Source organism: Dermochelys coriacea, chromosome 6 (genome assembly GCF_009764565.3).
Source record: "Dermochelys coriacea isolate rDerCor1 chromosome 6, rDerCor1.pri.v4, whole genome shotgun sequence".
NCBI classification, from domain to species: Eukaryota; Metazoa; Chordata; order Testudines; family Dermochelyidae; genus Dermochelys; species Dermochelys coriacea.
In genome coordinates, this window is record NC_050073.1 from 58,350,759 (window position 1) to 58,376,916 (window position 26,158).

Consider the following 26,158-nt stretch of genomic DNA (forward strand, 5'->3'; position numbering starts at 1 on the left):
AAAGTCCCGTGACGCCCGCGTGACCCTCCCACAGCGGGACTACCCTTCCCAACATGCCGTGCGCGGCACGGAGTCTCGGGGCCTCCTCCTTGAGGAGGCAGGGATAGTGCCTGATCCGTAGAACCGTGCTAGTCCCATGGAGACTCAGCCCCCGAACGCTGCTCTCGCAAGGCGGTGGGGAACTACGCTGTGAGCCTCGTGGCCAGAAGGGCGGTGCCGAGTGATTTATCATCAGGCGCTACGTGGGGCACCCTCCGGGGCGGGACGAGTGTCCGGACCGATGGAGCCCCGACCTGCGTCCCGGAAGTGTCTGTGAAGAGCGGGCGATGGGACCGGGGTCCTAGTAACAGGCGAGAGGGTTGGGAGACGGCGGCGGCCGCCGCCGCCATGGCGGGTCTGGGCTCCAGCTCCTCCGAGCACTTCGAGCGGCTGCACGAGATCTTCCGGGGCCTGCAGGCGGAGCTGCGGGGCGTCCCGGAGAGACTGCGGGGGAGCGCGGCCGGTGAGGCGCCGGGGGCGAGCGCGGGGCCGTTATTACGTTGGGAGGGGAGCCGGAATTCGCCCCTCCCCCCACCCGCGTCTGTCTCCTGCCCGGTCCGTGGCTAGCGCGGAGCGCGTCTCCCCGCAGCGCGGTGTCGGGATCCCCCGGAGCTGGCGGGCGCGGGAACTGGAGATTTAGGTTTTGGGGCAGATTTCTCCAGCCTCTGGGGCCGCCCCCGAAACCGCAGGCTCCTTGGCTGAAGAGGCGCTACAAGCGCTGCCGCAAGGGACCGTGAATAGCGCAGAGCGGGGCCTGGCCAGCGGGACTCGGCTCGTCCCCACGCCCCGCTGCTTGGGGCAGTCAGGGGAGCGATTTCCAAATTCCTGATGCCGCTGTGGGATGTCCCCGGAATGGCAGGGGGGACGCGGGGGGAGCCGGAAGCTTGCAGAAGCAAACGGCGGGCAGGTGCGCTTGGATTGCGCCTGACCCGACCCCCACCGCGTGCCAGGACCCGCTGGCATCCTGCAGTGCCCAAAGCTGGAAGTGTGTGTGTGGAGAAGGCTCATCCCTTGGCTAGAGCCGCATGAAAATCCCCTTTCTTCAAACCTCTCTTCCGTGTTCGGTCTTTCCCAATCCTCGTGCTGGCCTTCCGTGGCAAGCAATGTAGCCTTGCAGAGTCACGACACTTGCGCTTGTCCGTTTGTAGCTTGCAGAGGAGCAGAGCTGTTCTTGAGAACTTGTATTTCTGGTTGATACAAGTAACAAGTGTCAAATCAGCTCGAAAATCCAGTAGGTTCCAGGGACAAATCTGTTCAACTTCCAGAACAGAAACCCTCACTTTGTGAAGCAGATGGGCTGGCTAGCTCAGGGGATTGATAGTGGAATACAGAGCTTTCCAACTAGCCAGAACTAATTGGCTCAGTCTTATTAGCATCCTTGGAAGAGACCAAGAACTACGTGGGACATGTAAATAGAAGTCTGACCCTTAATGATGATCTTGGCTAAATGTATGAGGGCATTTAATGGGGCAGTGAGGAGAAGATTGGACTGTCCATGTAATACATATTCTATGCATAAATAAAGATCTTTCATCTCAGAAATTGTCAGGCCAGAACCAGTCACTAGCACTACATTCCCAAGATTATTTTAAAAAACTATGTAGAGAGAGAGAGAGAGTGAGAGTGTGTGTGGATGTCTGCAGAGGTCTGATATACTACTTGCTCTCTTTGAGCTTATTCTCCTCTGCAGCAGCTGCTGGTGGCTTTGCTATCTTGGAGGGCACACTCTGGGGTGTTGGTTTTCAGTAGTTCTGCTTTGCTATATGTTACTGGTTAGTTATTGCCAGCTTTTGTAGCTTCACCCTTGAGCATGCCTACTTTTGGGTTAACTAAGGTCCCAAGCCTGTAAGCACTTAGGCATGATTTTTGCCTTTGGGCAATCCCACTGACATCACTGGAATTACTTAAATTTGTGTAAGTATTTGTATGCTTTGGGCATTTGGCATCAATCTTAGCACAAACAGGAGAGGCAGTGTTGCTCTATGGGGCTGCAGAGCTTCACTGTCGTGTGGAGAAAGTTTTCCTGTTATTCATTTAATGTTACTCTAGGTCTACTGCATGAATTGCATTTCCCTTCTGAAACGTTGTTGGAATCTTGCCTAAAAGATTTTTAGGTGGAAATCTAGACAAATGAATTAATAATATAGCTATCTGAGTCTTCCTGTCAATTTTTGTAGTTTTATTGCTATGTTTTTTTCTATTTTTAAATGATTTTCTCTTCTCTGTTGCTGTGGGAGATCTCTAGATTATGCAGAAGATTTCTAAAGTGAAGCACTATGTGTAATGGGTTTCGGAGGGGTAGCCATGTTAGTCTGTATCCATAAAAACAATGAGTCCTTGTGGAACCTTAGACTAACAAATTTATTTGGGCATAAGCTTTTGTGAGATATAACCCACTTGATGAAGTTGTTTTTACTACCATATAACACGACCTGATATAACGCAAGTTTACATACAACACGATAAAGCTCCGACACTCTGCTCTGAGCAGCATGTTAAGGGTGCTAGGGCCGAGGGGTTGGATAAAGGGCAGAGGGTCTCAGGGGCGATCAAGGGCTCTCTTTCCCCGCCCCCCCAGAGTCTGGGACGCAGGAACTGTGGGGGGGTACTTTTGTGGGCTCCGCAGTCCCAGAGTGGCCCAGGGGATTAGCGGGGCACCGGGAGCAGCCTGCTCTGCTTTCCTCGCCCTGGCTCCAGCCTTGTCGATCGGGGGAGTAGGCTTGGGGGGAGGGATCTCCCCTACACTCACCGGCAGAAGTGGAGCAGCCTGCTCCACTCTGCCAGCTCCCAGCCGCGGTGCTCTGCTTCCTGCCACAAGAGAGTGGGGCCGGGGCAAGGAAAGCAAAGCGGACTAGGGCCTCATCGCTCCCCTTCTCGCCACAGGTGAGTACGGGAGGCATCCTTTCCCCAACTTCCCCACACTCACCGGCGGCGGGAAGTGGAGCGCTGCGGCTGGGAGGTTGCGGAGTGGAGTGGGCTGGGGCCGTGTTGCTTTGCTTCCCGCCGGTAAGTGCCTGTCAGGGAGTGAGGGGTGTGGATAGGGGTCGGAGCAGTCGGGACAGGGAGCAGGGGGGTTGGGTAAGGGGTGGGGTCCTGGGGGTGATTAGGGATGGGGGTCTCTGGAGGGGGCGGTCAGGGAACAAAGAATGGGGGGGGCCAAAGCAAGTTCGATATAACGCAGTCTCACCTATAACACGGTGAGATTTTTTTTTTTGTCTCCTGAGAACCACATTATATTGGGTAGAGGTGTATGTGTAATGTTGTCAAATGTAGAAAGTAATACTGGAAAAATACTAAAACTGAAAAATTTGAGGAAGCTAATGTTCAACGTAGCAGATACTGAAAAGTAGGTAAACATTTTCTAATGGAATTATCTCTCTAAAACAGAGGTTCTCAAACTGGGTGTTGAGACCCCTCAGGGGGTCGCAAGGTTATTACATGGGGGGTCAAGAGCTGTCAGCCTCTACCCTAAACCCCGCTTTGCCTCCAGCATTTTTAATGGTATTAAATATATTTAAAAGTGTTCTTCATTTATAAGGGGAGTCACACTCAGAGGCTTGGTATGTGAAAGGGGTCACCAGTACAAAAGTTTAAGAACCACTGCTCTAAAAGTTGATGGTGGCCCTTTAATTCATCTGGTGAATTCTGGTTATATTGGAAAAAGGGAAGTGGCCTGACAAGGGGATTGTTGGCAATATGAGTGAACCTCTTCACAATCAGGAAGCTCCCTTACTTTGGAGAAGCCTGACAAAAAATTACCTGAATTACTACTTTTCTCTACTAGAAGAGTAAAAAGGGAAAATAGTCCTTGTTCTATGTCATTTGTTAGTCATGTGACCATCAGGATTAATTATTGTGATTCACTGTACCTTGTATCTAACCATCAATCTTCTAAAAAGCTACAGGTTGTTTAGGCTCCCCATTGAATACTGAGTTGAATACCTAAAGATACCTTTTATGAGGATTGTGAAACCCAGAACCTAACTACTCATCGTCATTAACAATGTAACAACACTTCTTTCAGTAATAGAAATTTTAACCTCCAAAGTCCGGTCTGTATTCAAATTGGCTATTAACTCCATACTTTCAATTTGCTAAAGTATTCTCTACGTCTTGTCGTATGCTGTTTTGTGGTATTATTTTGCAGTGTTAAACTGTGACCATCTTCCATTTGTGACATGACTGCATTTCGGGGTGTGTGTGTGCAGTGATTGTCAAAGCTTTGAAAAGGGTTTTGGAACGAGTATATTGAGGTATATTAATATTCAATCCCTGATCAAATGCATCGTCCAAAAAGTGGAAATCTGGTTATTTAAGTGGGTTGAAATTTTCTGAAATACTTTGGACGGTTTCTTGCATCACTTTGGAGGAACAGCAGCGCCACTGAAAATTCCGTAGTTATAGTTTTTCTGAGCTGTGCTGTTCCAGAAATACTCTGGCTGAGGGAGGGCCACAAGGGGAGGGGGTGGCTGAGTGGGGGTGCAGGCCCACATGGGGATGGCAGAGGCGGTGGTGCAGGACCACATGGAGGCAGGGGCAGATGTGCCTGAATGAGAGAAGCTAAGGGTCAGCCAGGGTCTGCGTGGGGGAGGCTCCATAACAATCCCCACTTAAAACAAACAAACCAAAAAAAAAAAAAACACAAACCCCAAACCCTGTTCCATACTTCTCTTACACCCAACAACTCTCCATGTTCACTCCCAGGCTTCTTCCCAGCAATTACTTCCTTCCTCTTCAGCTCCTCCATTACTCCTGACTTCCCCAAGCCTTTTCACTGCTTCTGAGGGGTGTGGGAAATATGTTTCTGTATTGTAGTTCAAATGAATTATTACTTAATTTTGTATTAAGATTCCTTACTAGGCATATATTTGTTTAAAATTTCCTGAATCTTGTTTGTTAGATATACTTCCTGACAGGAATTTTGAAATAAGTTACCAAAATAATTGAAACTGGTGTGATTACATTGTTTTGACAAAATATTCATAATTTTGCAGATTTTAAAAAAAAATATTTTGATTCAGAATTTTTAATTGTTGGTGCAGAATTCCCTCATGAATAGAAAGTGTATATTTGATCCAACTTCTTATTTACTGCAGTGAGGAGTCTATTATAGCACTACAACGTGCAGACCATTATGTTAGCACTGACAGCTAGTGTTATGGCCCATACAGTGATTAGAATAACTGCCTTTTTGTATCCTTTGAGAACACAACTTTTTCTTGTTAGCTGACAACTTGAGCCAGTGTCAAAGCTAATTACAATTAAAATACTGTTAAATTTTACAACTTTACAGCTAATTACAATTAAAATTAAAATAATTGCCCTTTGGGCTGAAAGGGAAACAGCAGTCAGACAAGTTACGAAAATATAAGGAGCTATTTTAAAGACTTTGATATTTTCTCAAACTTCTACTGACTGCGAGTTTGGTGGCTTCTTTAGGGGACCAGAGTTGCAGGATTTCATAACAGAAAATTGACCTTTTAATAGAGCTCTTGTTGCTATTGGAACTATGGAGAGACTGTAGTCTCTTCATAATACTGCAGTTGGAGTAGATGAGTTTTTTTTTTTTTTTTTATGTCAATATTAACCTGTGGCTTTTTTTTTTTTCCTTATCTTAAGTTGATTTTGTTTGAAGTCAGGACAAACTTGCACTGGCTTCTAGGAGAGATGAATAATTCTTTTATCAGAATTCTTCCAAACATGACTGCCCTTTGCCTTTACAATGCTCTAAACCAGTTCTGTGGCCTTAAATTTTCTGCAAGCTTATAAAAAACATACACTATTGCAAGCTTTTGTACTGGTGACTCCTTTCACATAACAAGCCTCTGAGTGTGATCCCCCTCATAAATTAAAACACTGTTTTTGTATATTTAACACCATTCTAAATGCTGAAGGCAAAGTAGGATTTGGGGTGGAGGCTGATAGTTCGCAGCCCCCCCATATAATAACTTGTGACCCCCTGAGGGGTCCGACCCCCAGTTTGAGAACCCCCGCACTATTGCTTTCTTGTAGCATCAAGGGATTAGATGTTTGTTTAGAATTCTGCTTACACAATACCATTCCCAGTTATCTTTGCAGTATGAAGCTGCAGAGCCCATTGCACGTAGAAGCATCTAGCAAATGCTACATGTATCTGTTCAGGCTCTTTTTAAAAAACAAAACACAACACATTGCCTTCAAAAGCCCAGACACTTATTACAGAGACTCAGTAGCAAGTGGGTACTTCACATTAAAACTGAAAAATGCATAGCTCATTGGGGTGACGTGGATAATCAGCTTAGCTAAGGGAGATGTGCATTCATGCATTATTTCAGTATTGTCTGAGTTCTTGACAGCATCCCTTACTGAAAGGATTCTAGATTACCTATAGATACATAAAAAGAAAAGGAGGACGTATCACCTTAGAGCCTAACAAATTTATTTGAGCATAAGCTTTCATGAGCTACAGATGAAGTGAGCTGTAGCTCATGAAAGCTTATGCTCAAATAAATTTGTTAGTCTCTAAGGTGACAAGTCCTCCTTTTTCTTTTTGCAGATACAGACTAACACTGCTGCTACTCTGAAACCTATAGATACATGAATTTCTTCACCTACTGCTGAAGACAGTAGCTGTCCAACAAAGCAAGAGAAGGATGCTGTATCCAGTAGAAACTGCAGGGGAACTGTAGGAAGGTAGAATGAAACTACATAAATGGAATTTTACTTCTGAGGGCATTCTGCACCAAAAAATTAAATTCTGCACACAGTACTTTAAAATTCTGCAAGTTTTCTTCATGCTTTATTTGTCAATAAATAAATGCAGAGGCTCCAGCATGGCAGTGGGGAGCACAGGCCAGTGGCTGCATGAAGGTGGAAGATCATCCTGCAGCCCTCCCACACCACACCCTCAGGACATGGACTCTGCAGTGAGGCTGCACCTGACCCTGACATAGTACAAGGTCTGGGCCTGCCCCAAGAACACCCTAGGGCCATGCCCCTCTGTGCCAGGTGCACCAGGTGTGGGGCAGGTAGGCTCAACCAGGCAGGATCCAAGTGTGGAGGTGCTCAGTGTGGGGGGGATCCAGGTGAGGGGATTCTGTATGGGACAATCTGGGTGCAGGCAGCTCAGTGGGCGGTCTAGGTGTGTAGAGATCTGGTTGCACAGAGGCTTGTGGGGTGGGGAGGGTTACAGGTGCAGAAGCAATGGGACTCTGCAGGGGCTTCCAGATAAAGGTTGTTGGGGCTCGTTGTGGAGGTCTCAGCAAGTGAGGTCTTGGTGGGGGTCTGGGTGCAGCTAGTTGGCAGTCAGCAGTGTGGTGGTCTGATGTGGGGGCTCAGGGTGGTGCCGGGGCGGGCTCCAGATGCAGGGGTTGAGGTTCAGTGTGGTGGGGTTCAGGTATGGAGGGCTAGGGAGGTTCTGGATGTACTGGGTGAGGCTTGGCGGGGTGTCTAGGTATAGGAAGTCTGGATGCACAGGGGATGGGTGGATGGGAGAGCAGCTCCCCATAGAGTGATCCCTTCCCCCATAGCTGAGGAGTGTTGGGGGCAGGAAATGGGAGGATGCTGAGTTTCCTGCAGCTGGGGGAGGTTTCTAGGGTTGGGTCTGACACTCCTTGCAGGTGAAGAAAAAGTCCCATCCTCCCCAGCTGCTAGTCCCAGCTGATCCCAACTAGCAACTGATCCCAGCTCAGGGTAGGAGCCACTGGCTGGGGTGTCCCCAGCCTCATGATGATTTACCTGTCCGCCAGCTGCTATGGGTGCCTGAAAAATGGTACCTGTGCTGCTAGGTAGTGGGGTGTGTGTGTGTGTGTGTGTGTGTGTGTGTGTGCTCTTGTAGCTTCCCTTTGCTTTCCTGTCAGTCATTTTTTGGTGGGGAAGCAAAGAAATGTGCGTGGGACATGAATTCGCACATGTAGTGGTGCAGAATTCGGCCAGGACATTGGGGTTAACATCTACTCCACTTATAGAACTTTAAATACCAAAAGATAAGCAATTGTTTGAGAGGCATACCAACATAGGTCTTTATCACTTTCCTGAGTTATGCACCTTTTTCAGCATAGTCCTGGGAATGGAATTTTGTTGAGTCTCAGAAATCAGTAATATTTTGGTCTTCCAAAGCTAGCGGCCAGTGTTGCTTTGTGTGTTCATTTCTTGATCACAATGTGATGGGTTTTAAGTTCTCTGGCCCTTTATAAGAATTTTCTGGTGGTCCCCCTTCTAAGCTGAACTTTGGCCTGGTGTCCTGTTAGTCAGCTTATTTCTGTTATGATGTTCCCATCCTATGGTGGCTTGAGATCTTGTTTTTTAATTTCCTTGTAGCATATTTGATGTGGTTCCATTTCTTTTCCAGAAGAGAAGAAGAAATTAATACGAGAATTTGATGAGAAACAACAGGAGGCAAATGAAACGGTAAGGATGTGGCTGAAATTGTGACATTGGAGAGGAGAAACCCAAATGGGACATCAGCCATACACTTATTTCCCTTTCTCCTTAGAAATGACTTATTCAGGTCCTTGTGCTTCAATCGTGATGGGGTTAGTGCGGAGTGCACATTCTCTACCTGTTTAGATAAACATGGTTCCATTCTCCAAGACTCAAGCCTGCAGTTTTCACTAGCACTAAACTCAAATGCCACCTCATAATTACCAAGTAAAGCAGCATGCTGGAGGTACAATCAGAATCCTTAGGATTCTTCATCTTGCAGGGGGAACCCCAAGAGATAAGTAGCGAATTCCTGCTTTACGCTCTCTTCTATTGCAGTTCTGTATCCTAGAATCACTTGAACATGGCAGTCTAATCCCCTCTTCTTCCTTGGTTTGTGCGATTGTCAACATGTTATGGATGCTGAGCATTCTAATCCTGTTCTGCCAGAAACCTATAATGGGTAGAGCAGTAAAAATCAAGATGACTCTGTATTTTCACACTTATGGGTTTTGTGCTGGCTCATGGCACCCAACGGTAGAACCCTCTCCAAGTAGTGCTTGTTAGAACGTGTGTGTGCCCCTTTCTCTGTCTGCCCTGAGCGTTTCTGAAGGCTAGCCCAGCTGTTCTCTCAACGTTTTTTTTGCTGGCCTCTGAGTGTGGCGAGGTGGAGTGGTCTCCCTCCAACTTAAGTAAGGGACCACTATCCTTCCCCTGGACCCACTTCACCAGAAGTAACTGGGCAGGAAGTATAAAGGGAGGGCCCTGCTCAGTTTGGGCTGCACCAGGAAAGGAGGTATACATCTCTTCTAGGGAGCAGAGCCTTCTGCGGGACCGTGGATCAGCAGCTGAGCAGACCAGCGCCGTACTGCCTGGAGAGACAGAGGACCCTGAGGAGTGGCTGAAATCAGAAAGTGCGTCAGGCACAACTGCCTGATTTGCAGGTGGATGTGGTGGAATCAGATTCAAGGATTATCCAGATATCAAACCATTATCAGATGAGACATTACCTTTCTGTTCATAAGAAAAATGATTGAAGCATTCCTGTGGTGGAACCCAATAAGGCCGTGGAACCCAATAAGGCCATGGAACCCGGCACTGCCAGTCCCTCCAGTAGCTGGGATCTGGAAACATACCCATAAGGGAAGCAAATGAGTGAGGGAACCCAGGCTGAGAAGGAATGAATAAACCAAGTCTCTTAATTCTTCTAGGTTTCAGAGTAGCAGCCGTGTTAGTCTGTATCTGTAAAAAGAAAGGAGTACTTGTGGCACCTTAGAGACTAACAAATTATTAGAGCATAAGCTTTTCATGAGCTACAGCTTGCTTCATCGGATTCATACAGTGGAAAATATAATGGGGAGACTTTATATACACAGAGAACATGAAACAATGGGGTGTTACCATACAGACTGTAACAAGAGTGACCAGGAAAGGTGAGCTTTTACCAGCAGGAGAGCAAGACGGGGGGAACCTTTTGTAGTGGTGATCAAGGTGGGCCATTTCCAGACTTTACAAGAACAGTAGGAGGGGAAATAAACAAGGGGAAACAGGAATATTTCCAACACACCTCTGAACAACATACTAACCCACAGAGACCTTCCTACCAACGCTATAAAAAGAAGGATTCTGGGTGGACTCCTCCTGAAGGCCGAAACAACAGACTGGACTTCTACATAGAGTGCTTCCGCCGACGTGCACTGGCTGAAATTGTGGAAAAACAACATCACTTGCCCCATAACCTCAGCCACGCAGAACACAATGCCATCCACAGCCTCAGAAACAACTCTGACATCATAATCAAAAAGGCTGACAAAGGAGATGGTGTAGTCATCATGAATAGGTCTGAATATGAACAAGAGGCTGCTAGGCAGCTCTCCAACACCGCTTTCTACAAACCATTCCCTCTGATTCCACTGAGGGTTACCAAAAGGAACTACGCCAATTGCTCAAGAAACTCCCTGAAAAGCACACGAACAAATCCGTGCAGACACACCCCTGGAACCCCAGGGGTATTCTATCTGCTACCCACGATCCATAAACCTGGAAATCCTGGACACCCCATTATCTCAGGCATTGGCACCCTGACAGCAGGAATATCTGGCTATGTAGACTCCCTCCTCAGGCCCTACACTACCAGCACTCCCAGCTATCTTCGAGACATCACTGACTTCCTGAGGAAACTACAATCCATCGGTGATCTTCCTAAAAACACCATCCTAGCCACTATGGATGTAGAAGCCCTTTACACCAACATTCCACACAAAGATGGACTACAAGCCGTCAGGAACAGTATCCCCGATAATGTCACAGCTAACCTGGTGGCTGAACTCTGATGAAGTGAGCTGTAGCTCACGAAAGCTTATGCCCTAATAAATTTGTTTAGACTCTAAGGTGCCACAAGTACTCCTTTTAATTCTACTCTCTAAATGAGAATCAGACCTTGGATCTGCTATGGACCTTTTAGGAGACAACAGTGGACCTAGAGGATGGAGAGGAATAAAAGATGAGAAAAATCTGTGTGGAGACCCTGTAGAACTCTTAGGAGAAGGTATGGATTGATTTGAAGACACACTAATAATCTCTCCTTTTCTTTAAATGAGAAGAGGAATCAGACTGCAGAACTTGTAAAGCCTATTTGCCAATATCCATAACTTGGATTAGTGGAATGCGCCGTATGGGGAAGATGCACATCAGCCACCACAAAAAAAAAATAAAAAAATTTAAAAAAAATTGTCTTTGGATCCAAGGGCAGTCCTGGAACAGGAGCAGAGGAAAGAGCCAGTCCCACCAATGTGGAGAGTACCTGATCCAGAGAAATACTCAGATCCCCTATGCCTCTGATCTTCATAGTCAGAACTGGAGCTGACTTAGGTTTAAGGGTTGGAACCACAGAAGCCAATGTCAGACTTGGACAGCTCCAATAGGTGTGATGCATGGGATTCTGGCACCACTAAGAATGGCTGTCTTCTCCCTTATCTTCCTTTTTGGAACTAATTAGCCATAGCTGCTGATGTGGCTCTAGGTTCCTTGGAAGGCAGCTGACCTCTTCCCACCAAGAGTGCCTTCAAAAGTCTTGATCGCTTTAATAGATAAATCTGGAGCTGATCCCAACATCCTGGAACCTGTACACAGTTTAGGGTTGCTGGAGGAGCTGAACCTGGTTTGTTAGATTTCTGATCTGGAACCAGAAGGTTTACCAGCAAGAGCTGTAGTCTATTTTGGCCTCATTTTATGCACTCTGGCATGAAGCCTGGCAATAGAATATCCAGAAGGAGAGCAGCTTTCCCCCAGACCCTTCAGATACCTAATATGGTCATCCCTGTGACCCAAGAACATCTAGTGTCAGTTAAAAGAGGGATGCAGAGGGGTTACAGGAGTCTCCGAATTCTGGTATGTAGATTCTAGTTCACCAAAGCGTCTTGTGTGAGGTTTCAAATGAAGCCAGTATCACTGGTCATCAATGTCACTGTGAAATGTATGTGCATGTACTGTGCAAGGAGTTATGTATCTGTTTCCAGAAAGTTATGTTCTTAAGCATGTAAGGGTAAAAGCAGGTCACCAAAAAGGTGACCTGCCTTAGACTGGTTTCTCCAAATGGGAAGGAAGAGACAAAGTATGTCTTTCAGGATGTAAATTAAGCATTGTGAGCTATACAATGGATGCCCATTTGACTTCTGATATAAATCTTAACAAAGAGATGTGAAGTAAACAGGAAAGAACCACACAATATAAACAAGCCACAGGGAATTATCCTGTCGGTGGGGGAAAGATAACAAACTTTGGATGTAGTTCTAGAAGGCAAAGAAAACTCTCGGGTATCCTGCACCTAGGCATAAGTAAATGGATGGCTGGTCTAGATTCGTGAAGTGGGGTCTTAGCTAGTCTTGGTTGAAAATACTGTAGAGGATTTTGGTTGAAATAAACTCTTTATACAGGAGGTCAACCTTTTAGTTTAGTCTCTAGAAAGCATGTTTTTGTATGTAAATATTGTTTCCAATATTCTTTCTTACTATACCTGAATCTTTGATAACAACTTATTCTTGTTTTAATTAAAATATACCTAAGTGCTGTGATGTTAAGCGAGGTGCTTGTCCTGAGTTGAAACTTACAAGCTGATGTTTGGTAACAGAACCTAGTAACTGAGTGTGCAGTGGGTAAAGGGCAGGGAGTGCTCTGAGAACTTGTGGGAGTTGGGGTGGGTTGGTATATACCCATTACAATCTACAGAGAGCAAAGACTGTGGAGGCTTGGAGGTAGTGCTTGTACTGCCAGAGCTATTGATTTGAGGGAGTGATCCACAAGCAAACACAGACAAGACTGCTTCGTTTTAAGGCAGTGTTTCTCAAATGTGGCCATATGTTCACATGCTGCCACCAGGGTTTTTTCCTGCAGTCATGACCGCCTTCTGGGCAGAAATAGGGGAGGGGGAAAAGCAGAGGGGCTAAGTGGGTGGGCTTAACCCCCCTTCAGCCTTGGGGATCTAGCAACAGGCTTGGTACTTCAGCCCCTTGCCCCCAGCTTCAGCTGTGGGGCTACAGGCTCTTGGCTTCCGCCCCCTGGGATGGTGGGGCTCCAGTCTTCAGCCCCTCCCCAGTCCTCTCCAGCTCTGGGCTTCAGCTGGACTGGTCTTACTGGACACTGTGGTCGAGGTGAGGAGCAGGGTGAGCCTGAGGTGCGATACTGTGGAAGGGATCTTGGGCAATGGGGAGAGAGGGGGGGAAGCCGTGGGTCACAAAGGGGGTGATGGGGAGCCGGGGGGGGGAGATGCGGGCTGGGGAAGGTGAACGGGGCTAGAGGCAACGGGGGCCAGGCGCACCAAAATACAACTGTACGTTTTTATTATTGAGTCTACCAAAAAACACACAACAATGATTCGGAAATGTGCGTGTGTGCATATTTATTTGTTGTTCCTAAAATTAAGTATTTTAGGAAAATTTGTCAGAATGGCCCAAAGCAAGAGTTGGTGACCGCACTCTGAGGCCACCAAAAGTTTTGTTGTGAAAATACTAGCTCTAAGGGGAGGTAGTGGTGAGCTGCCTTACAAGCCTGGGTACTCTAGGGAGCATCACACTATCTCCAGGAAGACAGCTGGGCACAAAGCACACCTCTTAAACCTTGGCTTTTGCTTTTTCTTTGGTTCAGCTATTACAGGGAACCGAGTCTCACCAACTATGCTAAACTATCAACAGTTATTACTATACTAAAAACTACACTTAATTATGTAGTTATCTGGCCGTGGATCCAAGATGGATTGGAGTGGTTCACTTCTGTCTGGCACAATAGTTGGAAGGAACTGAAGTTGTAGAGGGTGCTGTGCCCCTTGTATAGCCTCGCCCTCAGAACGTTTGGCAATGCTCAGGGAAGGGTAGAAGAGGGTGCATGTGCGCTCTAATGGGTACTGCTTGGAGGAGATTCTACCATTAGATAGCACCAGGTGGCGCAATACCCATAAGTGTGAATATGAGAGCCACTCGAAGAACATTGCGATGCAGGATTATTGGGGCAACAGAAGATGTAAAGCAACACAAAAATGTCCTTTTTTTAAAGCTGTAACACTAAAGGCTTAAAATTTTTCTGCTCCTAATTATGTAATGGTTACCTTTTTAAAAACTATTTCTTTGAGTATACATGTATGTCCCAGAACTCTTCCCTGGTTCTTCTCATGGGAACACATACATGTTTTAAACTCCACTTACTGTAGCATATAATTTTGCTGACATGGTGGTCAGTTACACAGGTACAATAGCTTGCTGTACTAGATATATGGATTGCATATTTCATTTACATTAGCCTTAATGGCCATTGTCCATCACAGGACAATCCGGATGTTTCTTTTTGACCCTGTAAATTTTGTGGTGTATCATTTGGGCTTTTGTAGTTTTTAAGAATCATGTTGACTCTCTGAAACGTGATACAGTAGATTTGAAAATCAAGCTACTAGAAAAAGTGATGGCTTTGTCATCTCTTGATATCGTCAAATCAAGACTGGAGGATTTTCTGGATGATATGCTTTAGCCAGACACAAGTTATTGGGCTCAATATGGGGTAACTGGGTGAAATGGCATGCAATAGGCATGAGGTCAGACAAGATGATCTAATGGTCCTTTCTGGCCTTAAACTATGAATATATAGTAATTGCCGTCCTTTCCTGATCCATCAAAGGATAACATCTGCATGCTCCCACTCAGGGCTCAAAATAGAGCTGGACCTTTTTTTGATGAAGCATTTCATTTGACCAGAAATGAAATTTTTTTTTTTTTTTTTTTTTTTTTGACCAACATTCCTGAAAATTTCTGGTTGAACCCTCCGTGTGCGCCCCTGCCCATTTTTTTTTAAAACTTTTCGGAACTGCCAGCAAACTGAAAAATCAGTTATTCACCCAGCTTTAGTCACATGTCCTATTTAGAGATGTACTGAACTGCTCAGAGTTCAGATCTAGAAGTTTGGTTGATGGCCTGTCCACTTGTGTAGATGTGATTGGAAAGTTGACACCAACCTAAAACTGTTTAAAGAATGTGAAAAAGGACAAAGTACAACTATCAAAATGTTATATAGAAAATCATTTTTATAATTTTGGCTTTAGTCTTTCACTGAAGCATTCCCCAATCCATGTCTTATACCAGAGTCCACATGTATACCAATGTCTTAGTATTCTCTTGTTCTTATTGGGATGGTGAGTAACAATACAAATCAAATTATGGAAGGTACTGATGACATGATACTGACAAGTATGACTTGTTCAATATTTTCACTTCAAGAAATGAAATCGTAAACTTGATCTTAATTCAGAGAATGCTCTCTGATACTGTTGGGACTTACCTTGTTAACTTTTGGACTCTCTCTTTTTTTGAGGGAAAGCTGTTTAACACAGTATGAACCCTGTGCTGTGGATTGGACAAAATGAGGCCTGTGGAATCATGTAATCTTGTTGTCCCATATGTTTATGTGAAGGTGTGACTTGTGGAGACTCCTGGCCTGGTATGCAGTGTTTCATCTTGAGCCAAGCAGCTGCTGGGACCTGTAGACTTGTGTGCTATGCCTCTGTAATAGATGAGGGCAGCTACAATGTCCTCCCTCACAAAATAGGTTCATTCCTTTGACTCCTGTCAAGTTGCAAGTACATCTTGGGGTTGGGCATAGTTTGAATACCCCTCTATATTAGTAGAATGGTGGTAGAGTGGTACTCTTTATAACTACTTTTTCTCTTCAAAGCTGCGGGAGATGGAAGAAGAACTGAAATATGCCCCAGTGTCCTTCCGCAACCAAATGATGAACAGAATCCGGACCTACAAGAGAGACCTTGCCATGTTCCAGAGAGAGATTAAAAGCACAGATTTGGGGTTGGGTCTTGGAAGTCGGGGGGACACAAAATACGGAATCTATTCCATGGAAAATGAGCAGAGTGTGAGTGTCAAATAGATATTAACTACATTTTAAAACTCTTGATTGTGATACAAAGTGAATTCAGCTGTAGCTAGCTGTGCTAGTTAATGTTTCTGTCTTACCCTCCTTAGCTTCTGAGCTCATGTAACTTGGTTGTAAACCTACTCTGCATAATAGGGAGTATTTCTCATGAGAGGAAAATTGTACTTGGAGCTCTTTTAAAAAAGCATGTGTCAACTTGGTAAGAATAAACTCAAAATAACAAACTTGCTTTTTAAGAGATGCTCAAATAGCATTTGGCTCAATATTTTTTAAAAAATCTAAAAATAGATTTTCATTAAACATACTGAAATACTTTCTTTAAACATTCCTTACAGCACAGAAAACACAACTGTAGTAGTGCAGGAAAAAATTAAATGACCAATTTAATTTCACTGTCAAAGGTGAGTGAAGTATATATGCACCATGTAGAATCAATGGTAAAGCTATCTTTAAAATTCAGTTAAATAATCCAGGTACATGTAAGAAGCCATCTATTTAAATAGCATATTGATCAGGCCACTCAACTTTTAAGTACCAAATTTTAGTTTTGTTTTATTGTACTGTAGACAGTTAAGGCAAAGTATGAGTGAACTATAGAGACTGAAATCACCTCCAGTCTTAAAGCTCTGAGGCACATTGGTCTGTGTGGGAAGTTTGTGGTGCTGTCCATCCTGCACCTGTCCTGTGGTTGGATTATTTTAGTCTTCGGTATACCTTTCACCAAATCTAAAACTACAGAAGCCAGAAAACTTTGAAGACTGAGGTGCTATCCTTGATTTGTCTGCATATTGCAGCATGAGGCATTTATTGCCTCCCTTACAATACCTTTGTACAGGATGGTAGATTAAAGACATTCAAAATTTAGAAAAATATTCTATTCTGAGGGCCAGTTCTGATCTAAGGTTAGTGAGGGGCTTCTCTCATTCTGACAGGTTTCAGAGTAGCAGCCGTGTTCGTCTGTATCTGCAAAAAGAAAAGTAGTACTTGTGGCACCTTGGAGACTAACAAATTTATTTGAGCATAAGCTTCCATGAGCTACAGCTCACTTCATCGGATGCATTCAGTGGAAAATACAGTGGGGAGATTTATATACACAGAGAACATGAAACAATGGGTGTTACATACAGACTGTAACGAGTGACCAGGAAAGGTGAGCTATTACCAGCAGGAGAGCGGGGCGGGGGGAGAGAACCTTTTGTAGTGATCAAGGCCGGCCATTTCCAGCAGTGGACAAGAACGTCTGAGGAAGGGGTGGGGGATAAACATGGAAGTAGTTTTACTTTGCGTAATGACCCATCCACTCCTAGTCTCTATTCAAGCCTAAGTTAATTGTATCCAGTTTGCAAATTAAGTCCAATTCAGCAGTGTCTCGTTGGAGTCTGTTTATGAAGTTTTTTTGGTTGAAGAATTGCAACTTTTAGGTCTGTAATCGAGTGACCAAAGAGATCGAAGTGTTCTCCGACTGGTTTTTGAATGTTATAATTCTTGATATCTGATTTGTGTCCATTTATTCTTTTATGTAGAGACTGTCCAGTTTGACCAATGTACATGGCAGAGGGGCATTGCTGGCACATGATGGCATATATCACATTGGTAGATGTGCAAGTGAACAATCCTCTGATAGTGTGGCTGATGTGATTAGGCTCTATGATGATGTCCCCTGAATAGATATGTGGACACAGTTGGCAACGGGCTTTGTTGCAAGGATAGGTTCCTGGGTTAGTGGTTCTGTTGTGTGGTGTGTTGTTGCTGGTGAGTATTTGCTTCAGGTTGTGGGGGCTGTCTGTAAGCAAGGACTGGCCTGTCTCCCAAGATCTGTGAGAGTGATGGGTCGTCCTTCAGGATAGGTTGTAGATCCTTGATGATGCGTTGGAGAGGTTTTAGTAGGGGCCTGAAGGTGATGGCTAGTGGCGTTCTGTTGTTTTCTTTGTTGGGCCTGTCCTCTAGTAGGTAACTTCTGGGTACTCTTCTGGCTCTGTCAATCAGTTTCTTCACTTCAGCAGGTGGGTATTGTAGTTATAAGAATGCTTGATAGAGACCTTGTAGGTGTTCCTCTGTCTGAGGGGTTGGAGCAAATGCGGTTAGATCGTAGAGCTTGGCTGTAACAATGGATCGTGTGGTGTGGTCTGGATGAAAGCTAGAGGCATGTAGGTAGGCATAGCGGTCAGTAGGTTTCCGGTATGGGGGGTGGTTGCACCATAGTGTCCAGGAAGTGGATCTCTTGTGTGAACTGGTCCAGGCTGAGGTTGATGGTGAGATGGAAATTTTTGAAATCGTGGTGGAATTCCTCAAGGGCTTCTTTTCCATGGGTCCAGATGATGAAGATGTCATCAATGTAGCGCAAGTAGAGTAGGGGCATTAGGGGATGAGAGCTGAGGAAGTGTTCTAAGTCAGCCATAAAAATGTTGGCATACTGTGGGGCCATGTGGGTACCCATAGCAGTGCTGCTGATTTGAAGGTATACATTTCATCCTATGACTTGGGCTACTTATTTGCATGAAAAGAAGATCTTGGTGGCCTAGGCATTCAATCTGCTGCTGCTTGTTCCCATGTAATCCTCTGATTGTAAAAATCTCCACAGCAACCAATTGTGAATGCTGCAGATAAAGGAATTAAGGTAGGGATAAAAGGAGCAGATAAAAACAAAGATCCTGTTTTTAAGTAAGTATCCCCTAATGGTAGAGGGAAGTGAGATTAAAGGAAGGAAAATGTGACACATTTATTTCTAACCAGAATGGTTTTAAAACCTTTCCCATGTAGCATCTGTAGCTCTAAGACTAACCTTTCAGTAGACTCCTTTTTCGTGTCTTTGCTAGGTTTAAGATGAACCTTTTTAACCCTATTTTGAATGTAGGTTTTTTTTGGGGGTGGGGGTGAGAGAACACTACCCCAGGTCTCTTTCTATTTAACTACAGCTTGTTTTTTCTTGGCTTCCTAGAGTAGATATTTGTTCTTAAAGTCATGCAAATGATAGGGCACAGGAAATCCTAGGTTATTTCTTGTTTCCAATAGAGGTTTTCTAAAGAGAATACATTTGCTATCCTGGACTAAATCTCTGCTGGAGTACTGTTAGTCCCAGTTTTTGCATTTACTGGAGATAGATTTCTTCATAGCTTTCTAGTTTGTGGTAATATGCAACAGGCCTATATTACAACATACAGAAAAAGAGTCCTGAATTCTCTGCTCCAGCCCCAGTCTACTGATTTTTGAGGCTATCCTGTGCTGTAGATTTTGAGGGAGTAGGGCACAATTAAGTTTAAGATGGGAAAATCAAATGAATTTAAATATGGAACAGCATCTCTTGCTCTGTATTTCAGCCTCTAGCAGTGACTTACTTGCATTTTATGGTTATGGTTCTTAAGGATGTAAACAAGGAAATCTGTCTTTAATCTTTTTTTGGCTCTTATAACTTCGTAGTGAGAGTTTTTGTCCTCTTTCCTCCTCCTCTTACTGTAGTTTGTTTAACTCTGGCTTCCTCCCTATTCTCTAGAAATGTTGCAGATAAATCTCTAATCCATAGTAAGGGCTAATACTGTGTAATACCGAGTTAACATACTATATACTTCCAAACATTGATTTGTCTGCTTCTGTTAACCTAAAAGGACCTTGTCGCTGTTTATAGGCACATGGTCTATAAAGCGATGCATCTCAATTCTAAAATGCATCAGAAACCAGTATGTTTTTGCTCCCAGCTAAACAGTACAACCTATTTTTTAGACTCATTTGCAGTTGCAGAGGGGATTGCTTCTCCAGGGGACAGACAGCCTGAACCGAGCCACTCAGAGCATTGACCGTTCGCATCGGATCGCTGCAGAGACGGATCAGATAGGTACCGAGATAATCGAGGAACTTGGGGACCAGCGAGAGCAATTGGAACGCACCAAAAGCAGAGTGAGTGTAAAAGCTGTTGGCACTGTAACATAGCCTGGCGTTAGCCTATTGAGAACGGTAGCCTCTATGGAGATCTGGGTGCTTCCATCAGATGTTTACTTCCTGGCTATGAAAACTGCGATATGGACATCTGGAAAGAAGGAGCAGTTAGAATGGAGGACTGTAGACTGGTGACAAATAAAAAATTGCCTCCATTTGTTCAGCCTAGCAATCCATAAACTTCCATCATAAAGAGCACTTTGCCACCAGGAATAAACTGTGAAGTGGAATTTAAGGTCATTTCAGTTTGGCTTTGAGTCCTATGCTAGTGACTGCATCCTGTTTAAACATTAGTCATTTTGTCACCCTGACAGTGTGAAGTAAATGGAAGAGGATAAATCAGTTTTTAACCTGAGTTTATATGTGGATGAAATGGACTAGATTACCCAATAGGTCTCTTCTAGCTCCTTGGGGCTAAGGCAGGAACTAGCCCAGCAACTAATAATGTAAACTATTAATGGTGGTTTTAAACTAGGTAAACTTGACCTAAAAGTTAGGCTTTAACCACTGAAGCCTTTCTTTGTTGAGTGAACCATTGTCAAAGTGCAGTTCCACTCTGATCCAGTTATTGTGTCCCGGATCTCTGTATCAAATTTGCTCACTTAACAAGTGAAGACATGTTCTTACCTCTAGTTCTGCAAACTAAGCCTGTGCACAGTTGAGCTTTGGTTATTTCCCAGTACTATCACCAGTAATGAAGATTCATTAGACCTTTGGCTGCATTTCTGCAAACCTGTTGCCCTCAGTAGATTTGCACACAAGTAACAGAAACTTGGTAAACCAATATATTGATGTACAAGAAAGAATAGAATCCAGCATTGCAGCACCTACATTTCTATTTTTAGTACGATAAAGGTCTTCAAACTGGGAATCACACCTCTAGCTCAAAGTGTACATTTACCTATCATCCCAGTTTCATATCAGATCTTGGATTTAATGTGAGTGACTCCCTCTCCCAGAGTAGGGCTGTCTGTATAGTTCTGTCAGCAGGCCTCTTGAATCGGGTCAAACCAATTTCCCTGGGAGGCAAAACTTCAAAAGTCTTGTTACCTGTATTGTTTCAGCATTGGGAATTTACAGTCATCACTCCCCTCTAACTATTGTTCCTGCAGCAACCATCCATTCATCCAGGAATACAATCACTAGCCAGCCCATAAAGATGTACAATATTTATAAAGCTGATCCAATAACCTGAATATTCTGTTTCTGAAACATTGCATCTGTCAAAGCTACTTTCTTCTGAAGCTAAGAGTTAATGCAGTCCTTTGGATATATCCTCTTAAATTTGTTCAAGTTATGCATTTATAGTGTGCTTTCTGTATGCTGTTCCCTCTACTGAAATAGTAATAAATACAAGCTCACCTTCTTTTTGCATATGCTCCCTTAACAAAGAGATGAAGTCTAAAACTGTTTTTGAAATGGATTTGTGGACTCTCCCAGAGCTGTGAGCAGGGGATATTAGCAAATGTATAAAAAAGGTGCCAAAAGTGGTGACGCTTGGCAGGCAGAATGGTACAGATCTGCCATCACAAATCCCTTTTTACATAGGATCTAACAGGAGTCATGTTGTTGTTTTTATGTGAAATGAGTGAATTCCACTCATGCAAAAACAGGTGCTAGTGTTGGCATCAGGCTGGAACCAGCCTATCTTGTTTGCTTTATCATCTGCACAACCTGATTTCTGTGAAAATACTAGGTGCAATGAGTGTGGTTTTGAAAGCCTGGGCATAAATAGATCCATTTACCAAGAGTGCTTGTGAATGTAAATGGAGGGCAAGTGGCATGCACTTCTAAAGGGGCTCTGAGGCTATGTCTACATTATGGACCTTATAGCAGCTGGTGGAAGAGAGCTTGCCTGCAGGCATAATTAAACCACCCCCAATGAGCAGCAGATGTTCTCCTGCTAACATAGTGCTGTCCATGAACCTTATGTCAGTCAGGGGTGTGTGGTTTTTTTTTTTTTTTCCCCCACACCCCTGACCGACAAGAGCTAGTGTAGGCAAACCCTAGTTTGACTCAATAAGGACGACTGGCCTAATTTCCCTCACAACCCATCTCCACCCACTTGCATACCTTGAACTTCTGGAGCAGGGCTGACCAAATTTTATATGAAAGCTGCAATGACCACATGTTCTGAGTCTCAGGTTTGCACCTGAGTTGTTTATAATGTGACAGCTTTTAAAATGCATAACCCTAATTTGTTTTGCTTGTTTCTTACTAGGTGATTTAGAAACTGCTTGTTGACTGAGTAGTGTAAAGGCTGTAATAACTTTTAACTAATCTCCTTTTCTGTCCATGTATTAAATCTTTCTTGTTTCCTCACTGGCGTTCCCAATATTGTATTTCACTAATGTTCTGTTTATCCTTAGATAGCACCTGACAACATGATGCATTACTGCTCATCACTAGACTGTGGTTGGCTGTTTTTTTTTTTTAAACAGTCCTTCAGCAGTTTTCAATGGTGGTGTTACTCTGTTCCAATTGTATGTTATCAGTATTTTAGACAAATCATACTCTTGCTTTTCTCCAGTCCTGGAGAGGGCATTGAGCACACTTGAGACATCCCTGACTTGAGTAATCACAAGCAGCACATGCCTTGAGAACAAGGGAACATTGATAGGCAATCAACCTCCTGTAGAATGCAGCTGTTCCTCACCTGAGACCCATCTTCTAGGTGATGCTTAGAGCAACAATGCTGTGTCTCCAAGCATTAATATTACAGGAAGGTCCTTCTTGAACCCAGATCTTTTGTTTGCTTAATTCATTGTGCCCTCAACCAACTGCTGGCACACTGTGGGTCAGAGTGCAAGGTTTGGCTCTGTGCCTTATATTTCCCTTCAGAATAAGTGGAATCTAACTTGTTTTTCTTTGTAGTTAGTGAACACAAGCGAAAACTTAAGCAAAACCCGTAAGATCCTGCGTTCCATGTCAAAAAGGTGAGTTGTGTGATGAATTTACTTACCTTTTAAAACTTTAAAGTATTGCTAACCTCCAATAATGACCAATCCCAGATAATTATACCTTTCTTCTAAATCTCAAAATAAGATACAACCAGAAAACTACTTACTGTGCAGGAATTGCTTCACCCAGTACCCAAATGCAGCAGTTTTACAGCATGCAGCAAAAATTTAAAATACCAGAACAGCTGGGGGCTTTTAGGTAAACAGAGTAACTGAAATTTCCCCAAATAAATGGGCTATAGTCTCTCTAAGTGCTGTGGAATCTTTTTAATATTCCTCAATGAGCAGGTATTGAGAGACAAGGTGGGCAAGGTAATGTCTCTTGCCAACAGAAGTTGAAAGATAAGCTTTGCCACCACTAAGAGCTCTTTCATGTCTGGGAAAGGTACTCAATCACAGCTAAATGCACAGTAAGGTGCCTTAATTTCACTACCTGTTTTTTTTTCCTTTGGAATAGTTTGAACTAGAATTCCTGAGTGTCACTCTGGTCATTTGTATAGACTATGTAGTTTTCCCTACCCTATTTCTATTAATCTCTTCTGGACCTCAGTACCCTTTTAAGGTAACAAGCTGACAACTGTATTCATGGGCAAGGTGTAGCATGCATTTTATAGAATGTTTCCTGTTCTATCCCTTGCTAACACTGTTTTTGCCTGCTTCTGCATAGTGAACAGCCTTTTTAAAGCTCTCAACAATGGATTGTTTTTAGTTCGAGTAACACTAACTAGAGTTTGTTGGTTCCTCTTTTCTTGAAAAATAATGCATCTTGTCTGTGCTGTTAGCACTAGTGTCTTGCTCTAGAACAGGAGTCCTATTAACCTTCTTCCATGTTGAAATTGACCAGTTTTCTTGGGAAACTAACTTACCAAAGCTTGGGGAGGTTCAAACAGCCTACTGATTTGGTTTTAGGCTGGAGGGTGGTTTTTTTTTTTTTTTTTTTTTTTTGTCCATGAGACAACTTCAGCCCAAAAAACCCCACTTTTTAACCTGGTACTGCATTACAGCTTGCTGCTAGTTCTTCTAAAAGGTATGATATGGCTACCCTCTGATGTAGTGGGAGTTCTTGATGACCTGCTTTAGTCATCTATGTAAACTGTATGTGGAATGATCTTTAGTGACTATCGTAACAAATGAACATTTTGGGGAATGCAGAGGTGGGAGTGTGTGCTGTAGTTCAAAAGGAATTATATTGGGGAATTATGGCCTGCTATAAAATTCAATAGTCCCCTCTAGAGGCCTTTTAAATGGATTCCAAAGCCAAACATCTTTAGTCAAAGACCGTTTTGGCAGAGTACAGTAGTATCCTCTGAAGAGCCAACCCATTTTACTAGAAAGTTGAGGCTAATACACTGAGTAGTGGTGGCTTATGCTACCAAGAAATAAAACTGACCTAACAGGGGGTAGTCCTTTCTATCTTAGTGGATATTTATCCAACTTTATTTCCACACTAACTTGGGTGGAGACATGGAGAATACAGTACCACTGCAAGTAGTGAAATGGAGAATGTAAAGGGAAGTCCCAGAGAACTATTAGTTCTCAAAAGTAGGAAGGGACTAAGTAATGCTTTCTAGGTGGAGAATTCTCCACAACAGAAGTACCAAGCTTAATGACAAGATTTAAAGGCTAAATCAACTTGTTTCTCAGCTGGAATGTTTACATGTTTTTGAACCAGCCTGGAGGATATTCCTCAAGACACAGTAAGTCTTCTCACATACTGTGTATGAGCCCTAGGCAGCATGATCCTAAACTCCCTTTTCTCTTTCTAGAATTATGACAAACAAGTTGCTGCTGTCTGTCATCATCATCCTAGAACTAGCCATCCTAGGAGGCGTGGTCTACTACAAGTTCTTCCACAAGAGCTGAGCTTGCGCAGCCTAGATTGGTGTTCCCCTTTTTGTCAAGGACTATGCATGGACAAAGCTGAGAAACTGGGTGGCAGTAGCTCCAGAAGTGGATGTGATGTCTATTCCATTTGAAAGTCCTGTGGTTGAGCTGTCAGGTTCTGGCAGCATTTTCAACTGAATTCTCTAGAAAGACATGCAGGTTATAAAAATTCAAAGACTGACTGAAGTAATGGTAAGACAGTACTAAGGTAATTGTTTTATTACTTTACATCTAAATGAATAAAACAGTTATTGGTCAAATGGAAAAAACTAGTCTCTTTAAAACAAAGTAAAACACTCCATGTGTTTGACAATCTATCCACTCAAGTGCCTCAACGGAATGCCCAATGTGAAGTGTCTTCCATCATTTGGGGGTCCTAAATCCTCACTTGCTCTTCACTGTCTGATTCATCTGGTGAATTGGGTGTTGGGAGTTCATCAAAAACAGCATGTGCTCCTTCTCTGGTGTGCCCAAAGCATGTTGCTAGCACATCTACTGCAAGACTAGCTGTAGCATTCACTTCCTCCTGAGAGGCTCCAAGCAATGGGTTTACTTCAACCAGGTCCACAGCTGAAAGCAATCCTGAGAAGGCAAAAAACATTACCTATTAAATAGAAGGAACAGAAGTCCAGCATGTTACTGCCTCAGGGTGTAGTTTCACATAGCTACTGTGGCAGAGCCAACACTATGAGTCTACTAGTTACTGAGTAGTTCAAGGCTCATATCCCTAACCTTGCATTTTAGAATACCTTGGGGAAAAGGTAAGCCTATCCCCAAGTGCTAAAATTCCAACCACAGGGCATTCCATGGAGGCTGCTTCTGGCTAGCAGATGTGAATATTCAACCTGTCTGAAGAACAGAACTGGGAGGCCCCTGGGGCCTCACATGTTACTGGAGGCAGTACTAGTCTACATTATGACCAGCAACTGTACCACCTCCACACACCTTTCCCAAGCAGCAGCAATTGACTATACAGCAAAAATATCAGTGAGATGAGTCTATAAATAGAGGTACTGCACCTATCAGGCTCTAGCCTCAAGAAAGCAATGCCTTGCCTCTTACTGCCATAAAGCTGGAAGTTTAAAAATGAGGAAAAGATTTATCCACTTCTGGAGGAAGAGAAGCTGAACATTGGCTTTCAGCTTATGCTTCTGGAGTTTAACTATGAGAATCTGGTTCAATGTCGGCAGTTATACAGCAGAGGTCTTAATCTGGTAAAGTAGCATTGGCTACCTCATCAATATTGAACCTGTGGCTTAGGTTAAATGCCACTCCAGATCAGTCCAGCACACAGTATCTGAGCAATCAATGTATTGTGAGCAAAGGTCCTAAGAAACATACAAGCCATTTATCTAAAGTGAGGTGTCCTAGCCCCATTCTGAAAAAGTTTATGGTACCTTTAAAACTTGTTAAATGTGCATAGCCAAGTCTTGTATTAGCAAGACTTGTGTTCTGGGATAAAAAGTTCAGTCACTTTCATGGAAACAGAGTGATCAGTGGATTGTCAGAGGCTGAGTTAA

The 26,158-nt window shown here is 43.8% G+C and overlaps 2 protein-coding genes across 7 annotated transcripts in view; one reads left to right on the forward strand and one right to left on the reverse strand.

The window, feature by feature from the left end:
• Positions 1–24,907, forward strand: VTI1B (vesicle transport through interaction with t-SNAREs 1B). 2 transcript variants are annotated; one of them, XM_038404341.2, is made up of 6 exons: positions 1–502; positions 8,369–8,427; positions 15,652–15,843; positions 19,582–19,755; positions 22,669–22,730; positions 24,521–24,907. In XM_038404341.2, the coding sequence occupies exons 1-6, from the start codon at positions 388–390 to the stop codon at positions 24,615–24,617; spliced, it is 699 nt and encodes a 232-aa protein (XP_038260269.1). In that variant the 5' UTR covers positions 1–387; the 3' UTR covers positions 24,618–24,907. The 2 variants fall into 2 exon arrangements, with proteins under 2 accessions (XP_038260269.1, XP_043373348.1); XM_043517413.1 differs by lacking the exon at positions 22,669–22,730 and having other exon boundaries at positions 23–502.
• ARG2 (arginase 2) overlaps positions 24,843–26,158 on the reverse strand; it is a 44,921-nt gene continuing 43,605 nt past the window's right edge. For all 5 annotated transcript variants that reach the window (XM_043517410.1, XM_043517411.1, XM_038404334.2 and 2 more), the window contains one exon: positions 24,843–25,220. In XM_043517410.1, the coding sequence (XP_043373345.1) occupies positions 25,015–25,220 (206 nt within the window). In that variant the 3' untranslated portion in view covers positions 24,843–25,014. The remainder of the gene's footprint in view (positions 25,221–26,158) is intronic.